The sequence below is a fragment of the Macaca thibetana genome, chromosome 20, assembly GCF_024542745.1.
Source record: "Macaca thibetana thibetana isolate TM-01 chromosome 20, ASM2454274v1, whole genome shotgun sequence".
NCBI lineage: Eukaryota > Metazoa > Chordata > Mammalia > Primates > Cercopithecidae > Macaca > Macaca thibetana.
Window position 1 is genome coordinate 44783186 of NC_065597.1, and position 19250 is coordinate 44802435.

Genomic DNA, 19250 nt, shown 5'->3' on the forward strand with positions numbered 1-19250 from the left:
CTTGGGCATAATGCTCTGCCATCTGAAATGTGGAGCAAGGTAGCACAGCTGCCCCTTCCGTTCCTGCCCCAGACTGACTCAGCCCCAGTCCCAATGCCTGGAAAGAAACTCCGTTTGTAAGTGACCTCTTCCAGTCACCTTTCAAATCACCACCACTCTGAGAAATCTTAACTTTTGGTCACATTTGTTCAGATTATTCCAATACAACTGAGACCCCTGTGACTTGTGTTCTCCCCCGCCACCACTATTCTTTATGTCTCTTCTGTTTACATGAAAACATGTTAAACACTGACACTTTTATACACAGAATCTCCATTTGTAATCTTCGTTAAGTAAGACTGCTTTAAATAAAGACTGGAAGCAGACCTCACAACCTATGAACAGATATAAATTTAATCTCCCCTTTAGACAATAGGAGTATGAGGGAACACAGAGAGGTAGATATTTGAATAAATAATTTGTTTAATGTTGAAACAAATTTCTTCTGCCTTATATTTTATATATAATTTTGTGATATACTTTAAAGGTTATCTGTTTGCCCAAGATATTTGTTCTGATTATGAGCAATTCTGAGCTTGAACTGGAGCATAAGCTTGTCTCTCCCAAATATAACAGCTGAAATAAGTTTATGTGCTAGCATATCACACACAGCCATCTCCTTACAGAATAAGGAATTTAGTAGCATATTCTTCAAAGCACAGTTGTATTGTTGTAGTGTGTATTTTTTGTGTGTACATACTAATTCTTCAAAATCCACTCTGTGGTTTAAAACACATCTGAATTCAGAATAGCCACATTTCAATTCCTTAGTAGCTGAACGTGAATAGTTCCTCCTATGTTGCATATTAAAATGGTCATATCTAATTTTCTTTTGCCAAGTTTCAAGGTACTGTGTTCACTGCCATATTGTAAATATATTCTTAAACAGTTGACCACGAAAAGTACCAGTTTGAACTGTGCTAATGCACTTACGTGGAATTTTTTCAATAAATTCAGTCAGCTCTCCTTACCTGCCGATTCCACATCCACTGCCAAACACTGATGGAAAATACAGTATTCGTGGGATGCAAACCCTTGTACATATTTCCTATGGCATTGGACCCCAAAGGGCTGACTATGGACTTCACTATGTGTGGATTTGGGTATGGGGACTGGGGGCTGGTCCTGGAATCAATCTCCTGTGTATACCTAGGGACGATTATATTTGATTTTTACAATTTGGGAAATTAAAATGCGTGGATTATATTTCCAATAAAAGAAGCAAACTGATTTTAAGATAATATAATGTGTTTGATGATCTATATAGCTCAATTGAAATTATAATCTAGTACATTTTTACATGTAATTGTGTGTAAACTGCCACAATATTAATGATAACCAATGGTATTCAGTAGGCTCTTCTCATGTGATAAAACAAAATGGGAGAGAATAGGGATAATTATAGCTAGCTTAATGTTACAGATGTGCACAGAATGAATACAGGTTATTTTGCATGCAATCTCAGTTTTTCTTGACCTTATTAGGTAATAATCATCTATCTTGTGGTCATAAAGATATTTTCCTATATTTTGTCATAAAAGTTTTAGAATTTTACTTTTCATATGCAGGCTTTTAATGTACCTAAACTTTATTTTTGTGTATTGCATCAAAAGAACCTAGTTTCATTCATTTATCTTGGATAACCAGTTGTCCCCATGTTTAATGAGTAGTGTATTTTTCCCCACTGACTTGTAATGCCACGTTTGTGTGTATCCAGTCTCTCTGTGTGTGTGGTCCTATTTCTGTGCCTTCTATTTGATGCCTTACCTTGTTTATCAGTCTCTGCACTGATTTCACATAGTATTAATCATTCTAGCTCTAAAATAATGTTGGATATCTGATAGGGAAATACCTTCCCATGTAATTTTGTCTTCAGAGTTGTCTCAACTATTCTTGTCCCTTTGTCCCTTCACATGAATTTAGAATTAATTATTTGACCAAAAAAATTCTGTTGGCTTCTTGATTGATTTGATTACATTTTAGTTAAAGATTAATTTTTGAGAAACTGTCATATTTGTGATGTTGAATCTTCCATTCAATAACATTTATTCACATTGTCTTTACCTTTCCCCTGGTAATGTTTTGCCATTATCTTCATAAAACTCCTACACAGCTTTGCTAGATTACTTTTTATAACTTAGACATTTCATTGTTATTGAATGAGATTTTTTTCCTATTACTTTTCTAATGATTACTATTGAGATTTAAAGAGGATATTGATTTTGGTATGTGGATCTTATATTCATCAATCTGACTTTATTCTCTTATTCTAATAATTGGCATATTCTCTTGGATTTCCTGTAAAGATAATTATTTCATTTGAAAATAAAAACAATTAGATCTCTTGCTATATAAGTATTGTATCTCTTCTTTCTTTTTTGGTCTTACTGCATTGGCCAGGACCTTCACTACAATGTTGAATAGTCATGGTGTTATTTGGTATCATTGACTTGTTCATGACCATACGTTCTTTTTATTGAGAAGAGTTTATTTTGTATTGTGTAATAGAACCATGTATGATTTAATAGAATGTAAATGTAGTACAGCATTTTTATTTTATTTATTCTTCTAATAAGCACAGATTATAGCAATTTAGGAAGTACAAATTTCAAAAGCTTAAAAATCACCCAGAGAGGATCACTGTTTGCATTTGGATATGTGGTAGAATCACAAATTAGGTTTTAAAGTCAGTCTAAAAATGGCAAAATTACTCTTTAAAATCCATTAAATCACTCACAAGTTAAAATATACATATATGGATTTGTGTCATCTTCCCTATACAGATACAGTAATATATATTGTAAGATAAAATGGGAAAGATTATATACGAAAACACAATTCTCTAGCCTTTTTATTATACCTCTACAGTTGGTGAAAAACAGATTATATATTGATCTCATATAGCATGCCAAGCATACAGTTGGATTCAGAACGTTAAGTCTGTGTGGATTAACTCCAGTATTTACGTGATTTTTATCTTACTACCTTGAGAAGCTATGCTTGTGTGATGCAACTCTGTCGTATAAAATGTACTGTATTTTGTATAACTATATTTTATAAATACCTATTATTGTGTATTTACTTAATAGGATTATTATTTAGCCCCATAAGTGACATTTCACAATGTCCTGTATAATACAAAAACAGCAGTTGGAGAAATATAATAACAAGGGAGAGGACTGGGATTCTCAAATCCAAAGAAAATATATTATTCCAGGTCCTTTCAGGAAGTAGACATTCAGTGTCAACTAAACAGAGTAGAATAACAGATTCATACATGTCAGGTACATGTAGAAATTTAGCAAAAGATTTACGAACATGAACCCAAGCAGAGAAAATTGTTAAAAATAACAGACATGTGATATGTAATATTCACCAGATAAAATCACTGGTTGTGTTAGCCACACTTTCAAAATTCTATTGTCTTAGAAACTCCTTCCCTCCCCTTCTTCCCATAGTGAACAGAGTTTGAATTACATTTCAATTTTTTACATACCACAGAGTTTGAAATAGAATTCTAAAGAGTGAAGGAGCAATCGTGGACTTTCTGAAAGCCTTTTTCATTATGGCTAAGGTATTTAAGCAGACTTACTCAAACTTTGTTCCACAAAACGTATGTTGGACTCATGGCCTTTCCCACTGTAGTTCCATCTCTCTATGTCTTCAACAGCTTGTTAGCAGAGTATCCTTATATAGAAGTGTGAGTTTATTACTGATATTTTCTATAAATTTTCATTATCATAGGTATTCTGTTGTTTGGCAGTTTTAAACCTACCATTATAATAAGAAGAGAGAATTTCATCTCATAGCATGCGAAGCTTAAATCTTAAATTGGGTCACTTGGGGTGACCCAAGGCCAACAGTGACCTGAAAAGGAAAAAAGATTTCAGTTTTTTATACTAGAATGCCTAATTGTGTTATATCTGTTCTTTCTTTCAGCCCAAGTTTTAGTTAATTGTCTAAATGTTCTGTACTCTTCTTAACAAAGGATTTAATAGCTGATTTTATATACCTTCCTGGTTTAATCTTACTCTTTTAGTATACACTTCCATTGATAGGGTAAATGTTCCTTTTTAAGGTGTGCAATTCTGTTAACTCAGCATGTTGTCAAACTTTTCTCAAGATGGTAAGATTGAATCTTAAATTTGGTGAGTTCTTTGGTTTGTTTGTTTTTGTTTTGTTTTGTTTTTTTTTTTTTGAGATGGAGTCTCCCTCTGTCCCCCAGGCTGGAGTGCAATGGCGTGATCTTGGCTGACCGCAACCTCCACCTCCCAGGTTCAAGCAATTATCCTACCTCAGCCTCCCGAGTAGTTGGGATTACAGGCACCCACCACCACACCCATCTAATTCTTGTATTTTTAGTAGAGGTGGAGTTTCACCATGTTGGTCAGGCTGGTGTTGGAACTCCTGACCTCAAGCAATCCACCCACCTCAGCCTCCCAAAGTGCTGGGATTACAGGCGTGAGCCACCACGCCCAGCCGATTAATTCTTATGTCTCGTAGTTATTAAAGTACATGGATTTCTTACCTTTTATGAGCTAATGAATATTTCATAGAAACCCTGGAGGAGGAGGTTGCGGTGAGCCAAGATCTAACCACTGCATTCCAGCCTGGGCAACAGAGCGAGACTCCATCTCTAAATAAATAAATAATCTAATAGATTCTTTTGAATATAGGTAAATTAAAACATGACAAAATATTTTCTACTCACCTATTTGACAGAAACTTTTCAACAGTCACAGTGTTATATTCCGTTAGGTTTCCCTTTCCATTGGCCTTCCTCTACAAAAGATGCTCACTTCCTTTTTTCATTCAGGTAACATGTACTATCACTCCCACTGAGTCACATATCCTAGACACTGACTGGGGATAAATGGATTGCATTTGCCCAGAGATAAAGTGAACTTTATTGTAAATATCAATTAATTGCCTTTGACTATTTCTTGTTGTCAGTAGCATGTGTTGCAAAACACTTCAATAATATTTAGTATTTCAAAGTGAAAGTTTTCTATCAGCTTAGCTAAGCATTCTGCACTTACCATAGCAGCATGGGTTTCAGAGCATCATTGTTTTTAATGTTTCATGTTTAGAGGATTCCTAATGGCCTTGTTTGTGTTTCTTCTTAATTTGTTTTTCTTCTCCATGTAAAACTGGCTTTCCCAAGGTTTACATAGTAAGTCAGACATATCCCCACATTGAAGCTCTTTTCGTTTGAATCTAGGCTGATAATGAAATTGGGGAATTAAGGAAGAAAGTTAAAGACAATCTAGAAGAGGAGAACTCACTGAATATAGAAATGACTAAAATGGACATGAGCTCTAAGGGCAGCCAAGAAGAAAATCAGACTTTAAGTTAAATGATCCATCAGCTACCTCTGTTAATGAGAAATAAGACAGTTGCTCACAGCACATTAACAACCTAGAATAACCCAGACCTCGTCAAGTGGTAGTGCATTGAGTAACACCACCAATGTTATAGCCTTTGAAGATAAATTAAAACCAGCCTCAAAAAAGTACATACTAGATATACAAATATTGGGGTATTCAGAGAAGCAACATTTAATATGTACATTTTACACATTATGTCACTTAAACATTTACCATGGGTTTTTTAAATATGTTGAAATGTTCTGCAGTTAACTTTTGTATTAACTGCTTTGTTGAGATACAATTCACACACCATACAATTCACCCATTTACTGTGTACAATTTAGTGGCTTTTATAAGTGTATTCAGGCTGGGCGCAGCGGCTCACGCCTATAATCCCAGCACTTTGGGAGGCTGAGGCAGGCAGATCACTTGAGGTCAGGAGTTGGAGACCAGCCTGGCCAACATAGTGAAACCCCGTCTCTACTAAAAATGCAAAATTTAGCTAGGCGTGGTGGCTACTGAGAAGGCTAAGGCAGGAGAATCGCTTGAACCTGGGAGGCAGAGGTTGCAGTGAAACAAGATCTCACCACTGTACTCCAGCCTGGGCGACAGAGCTGGACTTCACTCAGGGAAAAAAAAAAAAAAAAGTATTCATATTGTTGTGCATCCATCATCACAAGCAATTTTAGAACATTTTATTACCCTAAAAAGAAGTCCCACTCACCTTAGCTGTTACTCTCCAATTCCCCTATGACTTCGTCCACTGCCACCAGGACTAGGAAACCACTGATCTCTGTCTCTATAGCTTTCTGTCTCTATAACTGGACCTGTTCTGAACATTTTATATATGCAGTTGTACAATATGTGGTACTTTATGACTGGTTTCTTTGAGTTGGTATAATGTTTTCAAGATTTTTCAATGTGGTAGTGTGTAGCAGTATTCCTTTCTTTCTGTTGTCAATTAACAGACCATTATATGGATATACTACATTTCATTATTCGTCCTTCAGTTGATGGACACATGGGTTTTTTGCACTTTTTGGCTATTACAAATACTGCTGTGAACATTCATATGCAAGTTTTTATGTAGACATGTTTTCATTTTTCTTGAGATATACCTAGGAGTAGAATATTCATTAGAGGTGGAACTCTGGGTGGGGGGGGTGTTTTTGTTTGTTTGTTTGTTTGTCTGTTTTTGAGATGGAGTCTCGCTCTGTCTCCCAGGCTGGAGTGCAGTGGTGTGATCTCAGCTCACTGCAAACTCCGCTTCCGGGTTAATGCCATTCTCCTGCCTCAGCCTCCGGAGTAGCTGGGAATACAGGCGCCCGCCACCACGCCTGGCTTATTTTTTGTATTTTTAGTAGAGACGTGGTTTCACCATGTTAGCCAGGATGGTCTCTATCTCCTGACCTCGTGATCCGCCTGTAATCTGCCAGCGTTGGCCTCCCAAAGTGCTGGGATTACAGGCGTGAGCCACCGCCCTGGCCAGAACTCTGTTTTTAACTGAGGAACCACCAGACTGTATTTCAAAGCAGGTTTGCCATTTTACATTCCCATCTAAATTGAACAAGTATTCTCTTTTTTCTATATCCTCACCAACATGTATTACCTGTCTTTTTTATTTTAGCCATCCGAGTGGGTGTGAAGTGTTATTTAATTGTGGTTTTGATTTGCAGTTGTCTGATGGCTAATGATGTTGAGCTTTCTTCATGTACTTGTTGGCCATTTGTATCTCTTCCTTGGAAAACTATTCAGATTCTTTGCTTTTTTAATAATTGGGTTATTTGTCTTTTTGCTATTGAGTTGTAAAATTTCTTTAATATATTCTAGATAGAAGTCCCTTATTAAATATATGATTTCAAAACTTTTCTCCCTTTCTGGGGGTTGTCATCTTACTTTCTTGATAGTATTCGAAGCACAAACTTGTTGGTGATGTCAAGTTTATTTTTGTTGTTGTTATTTGTGCTTTTATCAAGAGAGTTTCATGTACTTTTAATAGCTAAATTGGGGTTTAATTGACAGAGTAAATTACAGAGTAAATTACTGCTGAGAATTTTACTGGGATTACAATGAAACTTTTATCTTAAAAGTTGTAAGTTGTTACGTTTTGTTATACAAATACATCTATAAAAATATCACCATAATCAAGATAATGAACATACCCATCACTCACAAAAGTTTCCTCTTAACCCTGTGTAATCAACACTTTCCCCACCCCACAGGAAACTGCTGATCTGCTTTCTGTCACTGTAGATTAGATTGCATTTTCTAAATTTTATATTAATGGAATCACACAATAGCTGTTCCTTTATGTCTGGATTTTCTTATGCAGCATAATAATACGGAGATTTATCAATGTTTTTACATATATCTTTAGTTGTTTGCTTATTATTCCTGAGGAATATTCCATTGTATAGATGCATCACAGTTTGCTTATATCCATTTACATGTTGATGAGCAATTAGATCTATATCAAGTCTGACTGCTACAAATAGTCAGCTGTGAACATTCATGTGCAAGTTATTGTCTGAACATATGCTTTCCTTTGTAAATACCAAGGAATGGAGTAGCTATGTCTTTTGAAAGATGCATGTTTAACTTTTTAAGAAAATGCCAAACATGCCAGTTTCTCCACATTTTCTCCAAAATTGTATGGTTGGTCTTTTTAATTTTATCTGTTCTGTTTATAGTAGATCTCTTTATAGTTTTAATTTTAGTTTCTTTAATAAATTGGGATATTTGTTTTCTTATGATTGAATGTTGAAAGTTTTTTATTTATTCTGGATACAAGTCCTTTATTATTGGATATGTTATTTGCAAATATTTTCTCGCAGATATCTAGCTTATCTTTTCATTCTCTGAACAATGTCTTTCAAAGGGCAGAAGTACCTAGTTTTGTGAAAGTACCGTATTTCAATTTTTTATAGTTATGGTTTTAGTTTCATAACTAAGAAATCATTACCTAACACAATGTTTTGCCCTAGAAATTGAAGAGTTCTGAATTTTACATTTAGGTCTGTGATCCATTATATCCGAGTTCCTTTTTTGTAAATTGTTCCAGCACCGTTTATTGAAAATACTTTTATTTTACATTCAATTGCCTTTGATCCATGATGAAAATCAGTTGACAATATATGTTTGGGTATATTTCTTCATTCTCTTTTCTGTTCCCACGATCTATTGTCCATCTTTGTGGCAGTACCACACTTGATTACTATTGTTTAAAATGAGTAGTCAGTTCAGATAGTATATGCTCTCCTTCTTTTCCAGAGTTATTTTGGCTGTTCTAGTTTCTTTGTGTTTCCTATGAATTTTAGGGTCAGTTTGTCAGTTTCTGCAAAATAAAAATAAAAAGTCTGCTGAGAATTTTACTGGGATTACAATGAAACGATAGGTCAATTTGGGGATAAATGACATCTTAACAATATTGCATCCTCTGACTATGAATGTAGTGCATATATAGCTCTTTTATTTTAGATGTTTAATTGTTTAACAGTGTTTCTGGTTTTCTTTGTACAGGTCTTACCCATCTTTTGTCAGATTTATACCTAAGTAGTTTATATTTTTGATGCTATTATCCCTGGTACTTTATATATTTTTTTAAATTTTTGTTTTTTTGTTTTTTTGTTTTTAATAGAGACAAGGTCTTTCTAGGTTGCCCAGGCTGGTCTCAAATCCTGGGCTCCTTAAGCAATCCTCTTGTCTTGGCCTCCCAAAGTGCTAGAATTACAGGTGAGACCCACTGCACCTGGCCAGTATTTTTTATTTCAGTTTTCATTGTTCTTGACTATTGTATTTGTATTTCCCACCTAGCCAAACTTACTAGTTCTAGTAATTTTTTTGTAGATTTCATATGATTTTTCTAAGTACGTGGCCATATAACTTGCAAATAAAGACAGTTTTACCTCTTTCTTTCCAATCCAGATGTCTTTTGTTTTTCTTTCCTTTTACAGTGGCTAGAACCTGTATATACATTGCTGAGTGGTGAGAGCAGGCATTCTTGCCTTGTAAGAACAGGGACCTTAGGAGGACAGCATTCAGTCTTCCACTGTGATGTTCACTGTAGGTCTTCTGTAGATGCCCTTTACAGTGTTGAGAATTTTTCTTCTATTCCTAGTTTGCTGAGAGTTTAGAACCAAAATGGGTTTTGGATTTTGTCAGATCCTTTTTTGCCTTTTATTTAGATGATTGTATTATTTTCCTTTTTTCGTTTGTTAAACTAATGAATTACACTAATTTATTTTTTAATATTAAAGCAACTTTGCATTCCTGCAATAAATTCAACTTGGTCATGATTTTAGTATTTCTAATATTCCTACAGTGTTCACTGAAACACGCTCGTATCAGAAATATGTCCTCTTTATGTGATTGGCTGGTAATCACAGAGCAGAGACATGGTTCAAAAAATGCACACATTTCAATGATCACTGAACTGTATCAAGATATGATATGACTCAAGATACAGTCAAATCAAGATATGACTGTATTATTGAATTTGATTGACTAGAATTTTGTTTTAAAATGTTGCTTCTATCCTCACGAAGAATATTGGTCTGTAGTTTTCTTATGATGTCTTTCATTTGGGTGTTTAATGCTGGTTTCATAGGATGAGTTGGGAACTATGTCTTTCTCATCTATTTTTTAAAAAGTTTGTGTAGTACGTGTAGTATTTCTTCTCTCAATATTTGGTAGAATTCATCAGTGAAGCCGTTTCAGTCTGGAGTTTTCTTTTTTGGAGACTGTTACACTGCAATTTCAATTTATCTATTCTTGAGTAAGCTTTGGTATTTTGTGACTTCCAGGGAATTCGTCCATTTAATCTAACTCATCAATTGTATTGGCACAAAGTTTTTTATAACATTCCCTTATCCTTTTGAAATCACTAAAATTTGTAGTGATGTTAACTGTCTCATTTCTGATATTGGTACTTTTTACAAACTTTTCTTCTTTTTATTTTTTTAATGGCCATTCTGACTGAAGGCTTATCAATTTTATTGTTTTTTGCAAGAAACCAGCTTTTGTTTTCATTGATTTTTCTCTATTTCTTTCCTGTTTTCTATTTCATTGATATTCTCCGTTACTATTTACTTTTTTCTCCTTAATTTACGTGTTATTTGCTCTTCTATTTTTGGTTTTTAAGAAAGTAACTGAGGTCATTTGAGACTTTTCTTCTTGTCTACTATAGGTATTTAATGATATAAATAACCCTTTAAATACTACTATAGTGACATACAACAAATCTTGATGGCTTCATTTTTATGCAGCTCAGAGTACTTTTGAATTTTTCTTTGTACTCACAGTTTATTTAGTAGTGTTTTATTTTTAATTTAAAACTATTTGGAAATTTTTGAAATAACTGTTATTGCTTTCCCATTTAATTCCATTATGATCAGAGAAAATACTTGGTGTGACTTAAATTATTTTATATTTATTGAGGCTTGTTTCAGGATCCAGAATATGCTCTATCTTGGTAAATATTTGATGTTACTTCAGAAGATTATATATTCTGGTGTTGCTGGTTGTGGTCAATAAATGTCAATCAGGTGAAATTGGTTATTATTGTTTGAGTCTTCTTTATCCTCGTTGATTTTATGTCTTTTTAGTTTATCAATTATTAAAAGAGACATGACTGTCTTTGTTCTGGTGGTATTCTTTGTTCTGAAGTCCACCTTCTCTCTTATTGTCACTCCAGCTTTCTTTTTATTTGCCTTAACTTGCTATATCTTTTTTTAACCTACGTAATAGTTTTGTTGAGATATAATCACTTGCCATACAATTCACCCATTTAAAGTATACAGTTCAATGGTTTTTAGAATATGCATAGAGTTGTATAACCATCACCTTCAAGTTTAGAACATTTTCATTTACCCCAAATGAAACCCTTACCCATTAGCAGTCATTCCCCCTTTCCTCCAGTTCTCTCAGCCCCAGCTAACTACTCGTCTGTTTTCCATCACTATAGATTTTCCGATTCTGAACATTCCATGTAAGTGGAATATATGTTGTCCTTTGTGACTGGCTTCTTTCACTTAGCATATTTTTAAGGTTCAGCCATGTCTTTGTATAATAGATTCCTTTTTTGGCTAAATAGAATTTTATTATATAAATATACCACATTTTGTTTATCCATTCATCAGTTGATAGATATTTGGATAGTTTCTACCTTTTGGCCCCTAAAAATAATACTACTATGAACATTTTTCCCTATAAGTTTTTGTGTAGCCATGTTTGCATTTTCCTTGGAATATATCTAGGAATAAAATCCTGGGTCAAATTTTAACTCTATGTTTAATCTTTTGAGTAACTGCTAGACTGTTTTTCAAAGCTGCTGTACCATTTTACATGTCTCCCAACAAAGTATGAGCTTCCAATTACTCCACATTCTCTTGAACACTAGTTATTATCTATCTTTTTCTAAAAATTATAGCTGTCCGGCCGGGCGCGGTGGCGCATGCCTGTAATCCTAGTTCTTTGGGAGGTCAAGGTGGGCAGATCACTTGAAGTCAGGAGTTCGAGACCAGCCTGGCCAACATGGTGAAACCCCGTCTCTACTAAAAATACAAAAATTAGCTGGGCATGGTGGCAGGCGCCTGTAATTACAGCTACTCCAGAGGCTGAGGCAGGAGAGTGACTTGAACCCGTGAGGCAGAGGTTGCAGTGAGCCAAGATCCCACCACTATACTCCAGCCTGGGCAATAGAGTGAGGCTCCATCACAAAAAACAACAACAAACAAACAAAAAAATTATACCTGTTGTACTGGATATGAAGTGTTGTCTCACTGTGATTTTGATTTAGAGTTCTCTGATGGCTAATTTTGTTGAACATCTTTTCATGTGCATATTGGCCATTCGTATATCTTCCTTGAAAAAATGTCTGTTCAGATACTTAGTGCATTTTTTAAATTAGGTTGTCTTTTACTATTAAATTGTGAGAGTTTCTTGTATATTCCAGATACAAGTCTTTGTCAGATATAATTTGCAAAAATGTTCTCCCATTTTGTGGGTTGTCTTTTTGCCTTCGTTGGGGTGATCTATCTTTTATTATTGCTTTTGCATCTTACCTATTTGTATCTTTATATTGAAGGTAGTTTTTTTGTAGGCAATATATACTTGAGTCTTCATTTTTTAATCCAATCTCACAACATACAGCTTGTAGTTTGTGTGTTTAGACTCTTTATCTTTCGTGTCAGTACTGATATGGTTAAAATATACTTTCTTGTTTTTGTCCTCTTTCTGTTTTCATTTAAATTAATTGAGTATTTTTATGATTCTATTTTATCTTTTTTGTTGACTTAGTCATTATAAATCTTATTTTAGTGAATACTGTAGGGTTTATACATCTTTAAATTATCCTAGTCTATCTTCAAACAGTAGTATAGTACTTCACGTGTAGTTTCAGAACCTTATGATAGTATATTTCTATTTCTCCCCTTCGGTTTTAGTGCTGTTTTTATCACACATTTTACATCTACTACCTTATTAACACCATACTATGTTGGTTTTTGTTTAGACAGTTGATTCTCCTTAAATAAATGTAAGTAATAAGAAAAAAACTTTTCTGTTTGCCATTTTCAGTGTTCCTTGTTTTGTGTACATCTAGAGTGTCATCTGGTGTCATTTTCCATCAGCCTGATAGACTTCCTTTAACATTTCTTATAGTACTATAAAGAAAAATATAGACATAAATGACTACATAAATATTAAAAACCTTTTAGTGAAGGGTACCATAAACAAAATTTAAAAAAAATAAAAGGCTGGGAAGAAGTATTTATAACATATCAGGTAATAATAACAGCAGTAGATAATAATAATAATAATAATCACAGTTATTAAATGTAGACTGTGCTATACCAGGCACTATACTGAACACTTTATGATGTATTTTCTCATTCAGTCCTTACAACAGCCATTTGAAGGTATTGTACTATTATGACTCCCATCTTACAAACAAGGATATGAGACTAACAGATAAGTGGCTAAAGTCTCTAACAATAAGAGTTCTAAAAATCAGTGAGAACATAATTTTAATTGGCAGTTCTTTGGAAAAACGTGAATGGCTTATAAACATAAATGTAATACTTAACTGCTGTCATCATCAGAAGAATGAAGTCATTTTTAAGCTCTTCAGCTGTCAAGACTAAGAAGCAATGGTACTAATACTGGCAAGATATGAAAAGACACTCATACATTATTGGAAATATAAATTGGTATAGCTTTTCAGAGGACCATTTAGCTTTAACTGTTGACATTTAAAATATCCATGTCCTTTGACCAGATGACTGTCATCTGGAATTTCTTGTACAAGTTCCCAAAGAAAAACTTTCTTTCTCTCTCTCTCTCTCTCTCTCTCTGTGTGTGTGTGTGTGTGTGTGTGTGTGTGTGTGTGTGTAATCCAGTACAGTTGGCGATAACCTGACCATCAATAGCCTAGTGTTAAAATGAATGATGGCTTAGCCATATAATGGAATAACCATTAGAAAAACATGAGACTGTGGAGACACAGGCAATTTGATAGGCTACTAATGGGAGACTTAAATTGGTACACCTTCTTGTAGGGTACCCTTCAATATAGGGATCAAAAGTCCTCAATCAGACTATATCCCTTTCCCCCTTGTGTATGCTATATAATGTGGTGGAAAGAAAAATATTATAGAAAAATATATGTATCAGAACCCAATTAGGTTTTTTTTTTTTAAGGATATATGTATTTACATATTTATATGTGCCTAGAAGAAGGCTTAGAAAGATGAACACCAAATTATCAACATTGATTATTCCTGGAAAGGAAAGATTTTGACTTTTTAAATCTCCCTATTGAATGTTATGATAGCTGTTATAATAATTTGAATAAAAAAAAATTAAGATATATTAGTTATAATTGCCAAGAACACCCAGAGAAATTGACTAAAAAGAAGCAAGAGTCTTTGTCCCCAAGGATTTCTAAACCAAATGGATCAAGGTTTTCCCCCCCTTGGCTTACATCAAATTTTATTTTTAAAGGCAAGATGCTGGGTTCTACTTGTAGAGCTTAGTAGAATTTTAAAGAACTGAACTGTTACGAACCTCATGTTTCACAATACAGGACCAAAGTAGCTAGTGAGTTCTAAGACATTTATAATCTTTTCAAACTGATATCAGAAATTAAGAGTGACATTTTATTTATTCATTTATTTACGTATTTATTTGTTCATTCATTCATTCAGGTAAAGTAGTGAGTAGAGTATGTTAATATCCAAGAAAGTAAAATAGCCACTTCTGCAGCAGCTCATTAACGACTGGTAACACATAGAGGTCAGTGTTCTAGAGTTTTTTTAAAAAGTATTGATACAGTTGAAGACCCCTCCACTAGAGATAAGATGGAGCACTGTATCCGTATTACCAATGACAGTCACCCAAGAAATGCAGACAGCCATATCACCCTCTCTCATGGGGTAGATCCGTCATACTTATGAAGACCAACTGCATTGTCACTGGAGACTTGGATCCAGCCATCCTCCTGCACGTGGTAGAGGTTAGCAGCACCTCCTGAGTAGGCATCTATGCAGGTGGCTTAATAGATGGCTTGGTAGCTCGCTTCATGGGCCAGATCATAGACCGGCTCCATTTCCAGGTTATAGGAATAGCCCTGATTCATAACCCCATAAGCATACACAGAGCCAGAACCTACAGAGAAGGTGGCCCCCGAGATCTGATTCCCTTCAGTGTCCGTGTAGCAGAGGCCAGGGCCTCTCCTATCCCAGCCACAGATCATGTTGCCCATGGATAGCCCCCTGCCTTTGTACTGGTGCAATATGTTGGCAAGCAGCTGGAAGGCAGCTGCTACAGAGATGCATTCCTTATTTCAAAGCTCATACATTTGACATTGCTGAGCCAACAGCCATTCTCAGAAGCTACAATTTGCTGTGCCCCTAGCCATGATGGCTTCAGGTAGGGGTTGATCTGTGCCACCTTCTTTACCATCTGGAGGCAATGTAAGCACCCACTGTGGTCCTATAGTCTGCTGCAACTATGACTCCATGCCAGAACTTGAAGACCAGGGTGGTGATTCCATGAAGCATTTTGATTCCCTGCTCATCTGAGACTCCCCAGCTGGGCATGGCCAGGATCAGCCCATCACTGGGACTCCCTGGACCCAGATCCAGCAGATCTGCATAAACTTTGAGTCCAGAAAACCTGCACTGGTTCACAAGTAGCAGCCTCTCCAACAAGCTGACCAGCACCATGTCTAGTGTGGGCAAAAGAAGGAATAACATTTTAAATTGCATGACTGCAAAAGGGTTTTTGTTGTAGGTTGTTGTATATTTGAAATTGTGGCCAGACTTATAATAATGAGATATGTGCAGTAGTTTTGCAAAGGGAAGTAAGGATGCATGCTCACTCAAATGCTGACCATATGATGCATTGATTATAGAATGTTGTAGAAAGTCTGCTTTTATCACATGTTCTCATGTTTTAATACAATCTAATAACAGAGTGTGCTGCCTCTCTGTGAAATATCTAGAAAATTTCTTTAGCTAAAAGGGTAGGATAGGTAAGTTACCAGGAAAAATTTTTATAAATTAGAATTTTAAAATTCACTGTTAGAGAGGAGACAAAGAAGAAATCATTTATTCTTTCTAGTGGATGAATACTGTTCTATAATAGGCCATGAACAAAGTCACCTGAGAGTTTTCCAAGTAAACATTATGGTCTGAAAGATTTTTTTCATTTGTTAAAGAATCGTTCTGGTAAACTATTTGTTTTGGAATTTTTCATCTGGAAAAATAGTTCGAAGCCAATCATGTATTTATCAGACATCGTCCAAGTTGAATATTTGGAACATTGGTTTTTATTCTGTGTTAAACACTTATACATTTTGCTTTCTTATAATCAAACTCACCCAAAGCCATAGTAATATTTTTATATGAACAAAAGAAATCTCTATTTGCAGATTTATTGAAAATAATTATTAGAGAGCAGACATGGTGTCTCACACCTATTATCCCAGCACTTTGGGAAGCCAAGGCAGGAAGATCACGAGACTAGCCTGGGCAACATGGCAAAACCCCGTCTCTACAAAAAATACAAAAATTGGCCGGGCACGGTGGCTCAAGCCTGTAATCCCAGCACTTTGGGAGGCCAAGACGGGCAGATCACGAGGTCAGGAGATCAAGACCATCCTGGCTAACACAGTGAAACCCCGTCTCTACTAAAAAATACAAAAAAAAACTAGCCAGGTGAGGTGGCGGGCGCCTGTAGTCCCAGCTACTCAGGAGGCTGAGGCAGGAGAATGGCGTGAACCCGGGAGGCGGAGCTTGCAGTGAGCTGAGATCCGGCCACTGCACTCCAGCCTGGGTGACAGAGCGAGACTCCGTCTCAAAAAAAAAAAAAAATACAAAAATTAACTGGGCATGATGGCACGCAGCTGTAGTCCAACTACTCTGGAGGCTAAGGTGGCAGGATCACTTGAGCCCAGGAGGCAGAGAGGTTGCAGTGAGCCGAGATCGCACCACTACACTCCAGCCCGGGTGACAGAGTGAGATTGTCTCAAGAAAAATAAAATGAAAAATAATCATTATTAGAAAAAATTAAACAATAATAAAATTTAAGCCCTATCTGTTATTTTCTATATGCATAGAGAAAAGTGAAAGAATATACATATTTGGGGAAAACACCTATAAATAGGAGCTATTACATAAAATCACACTTTACAAAGTTACTTCTGTATCTAAAGAAAATATTTTTACATGGCATTGTATTGCACTCTATAGTAAAAATGAAGATAATATAAACACTTTCATTGAGTACTAACTGGATGCCAGGAGTTGTTCTAAGTAACTTTCCTTGCAGTGTTTCATTTCATCTTAACAACCTATGCTGTAAGTACTCTTACTACACAGCTTACAAATGAGGATCTGAGTCTTAGAGGTTAAATAACTCACTCAAGGCCACAGAGCTGCCAAATAACAGAGCCAGGATTTGAATCTAGGTAATCTAGCTCCAGAATCTAAGCTCATAAATACTATGCCTCTAGAGTAGGATTCAAGAGGGAAGACTTCATGGCTATGCAACATGTGATGCTTACTTTATCTGAGAGATGCTTGGCAATATCTGCCCTACCGCCTGTGAGAGCTGCTGAAATTTTGTTGTTATAGATTCATTGCTTTGAGTTTATGAGACTTTCTAGTTAAAATGCAGATATTCATTGAAAAGTAATACACATCTAAACAGATAATGACAGTGTCCAGGAACTCAGGGTCGATGACTATAGAGTAGTAAATGAGGAAGAAGGGATAGACTTGGAAACTCCATAGAAAAGGAAAGAAGCCAGCAATCAATTCACCTACATAATCAGAGTATTTTTGCCAAAGGTTGAAAAGGGATAGCCAACAATTTTTTAATGACAGTACTGTAAACAAAAAATGTGGAGATTTTTTCATATAATTTCAGTGTGTACCATTTACCATCTCCTTTGAATCTAGGAAATACTACAGAGCCGATGCTATAGAGTGTTGATGCTTATATTAACAAAATGCCTTTCCTTTGGCGCACAGCAACCAGCAGGCCTTTTTACTGGAGAACGTCCCTTGTAATAATGCAAGCTGTGAAGAGGCGCGTCGAATGTTCAAAGTCTACTGGGAGCTGACAGACCTAAATCAAATTAAGGATGCCATGGTTGCCACCTTCTTTGACATTTACGAAGATGTGAGTTCAGACCTGCACTGTGTGTTTGAAGTTTAAATGCCATTCACCTTGTCACACTTAAGCTTCATTCCATTTGACCAGAAAATGTGGACAACATAACAAAAGCAAATGAGTTAATTAAGGAAAGCACCTTTTAATGTTAAATGGCAGATGAAACAAATCTATTGACAACATTGGCTGATCAGTACAGTCAAATATGAAAAACTCTCTTATCTCATTTTGTGCATATTTGGATTAAACCACTAAAGCATCATGCTCTAAGACTGACAAATCTGAATGTTCAGCAGTAGAAAAAATTACAGCCAACAGATAACAGACCCTTGAATCTGCACAAAATCACAGAAGAATGAGTTTAGTGCTCACTTTTATCTTTGTGAACCAGAGTAGCGTCTATTTCCACAGATTCTTGTGACTCTGACTTTGGTTGCCAGGTGACCTTGTGAAAGGCTTTCAAGGTTCTGGTTTTCCCCTTTCTAAAGTGAAATGCCAGTTTACCACTCTGAAAAATAATAAATTCTGAAAAAAGCAATGTTAAATTCCAGAATTAATGTATCACAGTGTATCCTAGTAAGATAATTTATTTTTAAAAGTTAAATGCCCAATAGGACATTTATGTCCCCATTTACCCCATTTTTGATTTTATTTTGTTTTGTTTTTTATAAGAGGCTTATTCTCAATTATATGAATTATTCAGGTCCTTGTTTTCCCCTGTTTCTCCTGCAATCAGATCTTGTGTTATTTCACTTTTCGTTAGCAGATTCCAACCATAAAAGTAATTGACAGAAATATCACGAGGGGACAAAGCAAGAGAATTGACTACAAATCCATTTTTAATTTCTGTACATCAAAAACATAATGAATACAATTTAAAATTGTTTTAAATCTGGGAAATAAATTTTATATGAAAGAGTCAAATAGTTAATATTCATAATTTAAAAGGGCTTATACAAACTGATATCATCAAAAATACTCTGCAAAAATAGAACATAGTTTATTACAAAAACCCAAGTTGCTGACATGTTTAAAAATATGATAAATGATCAACTTCATGAAAAGAATCAGAGGAATATCAGTTTAAATGAGCATACATTTTTTCCCTTGGGCAAAATTGGCAAAGCTTCCTTGTTTTTGAAAGCAAATGGTAAAATGCTGTGGTGG

The 19250-nt window shown here is 35.3% G+C and overlaps 1 protein-coding gene and 1 pseudogene across 1 annotated transcript in view; one reads left to right on the top strand and one right to left on the bottom strand.

Moving 5' to 3' along the window:
* Positions 1 to 19250, top strand: part of ITFG1 (integrin alpha FG-GAP repeat containing 1) — a 292961-nt gene that overhangs the window by 181899 nt on the left and 91812 nt on the right. Inside the window, exon 11 of the mRNA XM_050773867.1 lies at positions 17942 to 18092. Within this exon, the coding sequence (XP_050629824.1) occupies positions 17942 to 18092 (151 nt within the window). The remainder of the gene's footprint in view (positions 1 to 17941; positions 18093 to 19250) is intronic.
* Positions 14833 to 15634, bottom strand: LOC126944419 (proteasome subunit beta type-5-like; annotated as a pseudogene).